At 37.1% G+C, this 1,849-nt stretch overlaps 1 protein-coding gene across 1 annotated transcript in view; it reads left to right on the top strand.

The window, feature by feature from the left end:
• The first annotated feature begins 998 nt into the window (after positions 1 to 998).
• Positions 999 to 1,849, top strand: part of LOC105620890 (endocuticle structural glycoprotein ABD-4-like) — an 8,780-nt gene continuing 7,929 nt past the window's right edge. The window contains exon 1 of the mRNA XM_012202368.1: positions 999 to 1,080. Coding sequence (XP_012057758.1) covers positions 1,069 to 1,080 — 12 coding nt within the window. The 5' untranslated portion in view covers positions 999 to 1,068. The remainder of the gene's footprint in view (positions 1,081 to 1,849) is intronic.

The following is a 1,849-nucleotide window of genomic DNA, read 5'->3' as shown; positions in this document are numbered from 1 at the left end:
CCTCCCTCCTCTCTCTCTCTCTCTCTCTCTCTTTCTCTCTCTCTCTTGTCTCTTTGATTATGCTTCTTTTTTTTCTGTTTGTATCATATCTTTTATTGTCGTCTTTTTAATTTTATTTTCGTTTATTTTCTTTATTATTTTCTTTATTTATATTATTATTTTCCTTATATATTCTGTATTATTTTCTTTGTACATTTTCTCTCAATTACTCTTATATTATTCTTGGAAAGCTTGCTCTAGAATATACAGAGTATCTAAAACAGTAATAAACCTTATTTCTCTCTCTTTTTCTTTTTCTCTCGACTTCGTTCAGTCATTCTCTTTTTACCCTTTTTTTCTTTCTCCCTCAAGCGATGGTTCCGCGAGATTGTATCGAGCCGCTGGCGGCAATCGAAAAGGAGAAGTCGCCGTTCTCGAGTTCGAGTCTGTAGGTTGCGCAAGGCGGTCGCCTCATATATGTCATTACGTAAAGGCGAAAACTGCAAGCCGTATGGACCGTCGCCGAACTATCGTTACGGCCGAGCAGGAAAATTTTCAGGTCGGAGCGTAATTGCACGCGTATATATAGATGGACACGCGTCACACCGCGTTGGTGCCTGCGGGTGGTCTCTCCGAAGGTTTCCCGCAGGTACGCGCAGCTGAGTGACCACACGCCGTATCACGGCGATGACCCGTGCATCCTAGAGAGTGTCATTATCATACGGTATGCTCTCGATTCTATGAATTCTTCTATGAATTCTAGAGGAAGCAATACGGACAGTCGAGCCGAAATAAACTTTCCCAGGTTATGTAAAAGCTAACGTCTCCGCATCGTGACTGCGCCAGTATAAAGGTCGGCTGTGCCCCCAACGGTCCAAGAGTTGCTCGCGAACTTCACGCCGGCAACCATCAGGAGAGGCGAGCTCTACATGTGATCGCTTGCTCGTGGTGCTCATCTTTTTCTTATCATCTATTCCGCTTAAACGCGCTACACTCATTGAGTGAAGGCTCAGGACGCTTTTCATTTTTTTTTTTTCGACCACGCGTACTGCAATCGTATAAACGCGCGATCATCATCGAGCAGACAACATGCGTATCCTGGTAAGTCTGCTCCTCTTCGAAGTCTTTCTGGGATCTTGCATGAAACAGATTTTAGCTATCCCTTGATGTGATAATTTTATAATCTCATAATATTAATATTATTAATAATATTAATAATACAATAATTATTATTAATATTAATAATATTATATGTTAATAATTATAATTTAGATTAAAATGCGACAAATCTCGCGTAATTCGTTTCCGACAATTAAATTTTGGATTTTGCTATAATGCAGTTTATTGAATTTGCGATAAACATAGACAAAAAATAAACAGAAAAATCAATATTAAGAAATAATATTAAAAAATATTTAAAAAATGAAGAGAAAAGTTAATATTTATTTCTTCTCTTTGCCAAATATAAATGATACAGTTTGTGGTCGTACCCATGATCAAAACTGAGAAAAAGATATAATAATGTTTTTATGCATGAAACTAATATAACATATGCATGAATATAAGTTGTAATTTTAAAGGTATTGTGTTTCGAAGAAAAAGCTTTTATATGTAACACAGATGAAGTATGACGTACCACTGCATTTTTGTAGTTTTACGAGGTTTTATTTAGGTCACAGGAAAATACACATAAATTGCATATAGATATATGTGTGTGTGTGTGTGTGTGTGTGTGTGTGTGTGTGTGTGTGTGTGTGTATGTGTGTGTGTGTGTGTGTGTGTGTGTGTGTGTGTGTAGTGTGTGTGTGTGTGTGTGTGTGTAGTATATATATACTATACGTTAATTAAGTTACGTTAGTAGTATTAACGT

The sequence above is a fragment of the Atta cephalotes genome (genome assembly GCF_000143395.1).
Source record: "Atta cephalotes unplaced genomic scaffold scaffold00030, whole genome shotgun sequence".
Taxonomy (NCBI): Eukaryota; Metazoa; Arthropoda; class Insecta; order Hymenoptera; family Formicidae; genus Atta; species Atta cephalotes.
Note: the sequence above shows the minus strand (reverse complement) of the source record. Positions and strands in the feature narration are given on the sequence as shown.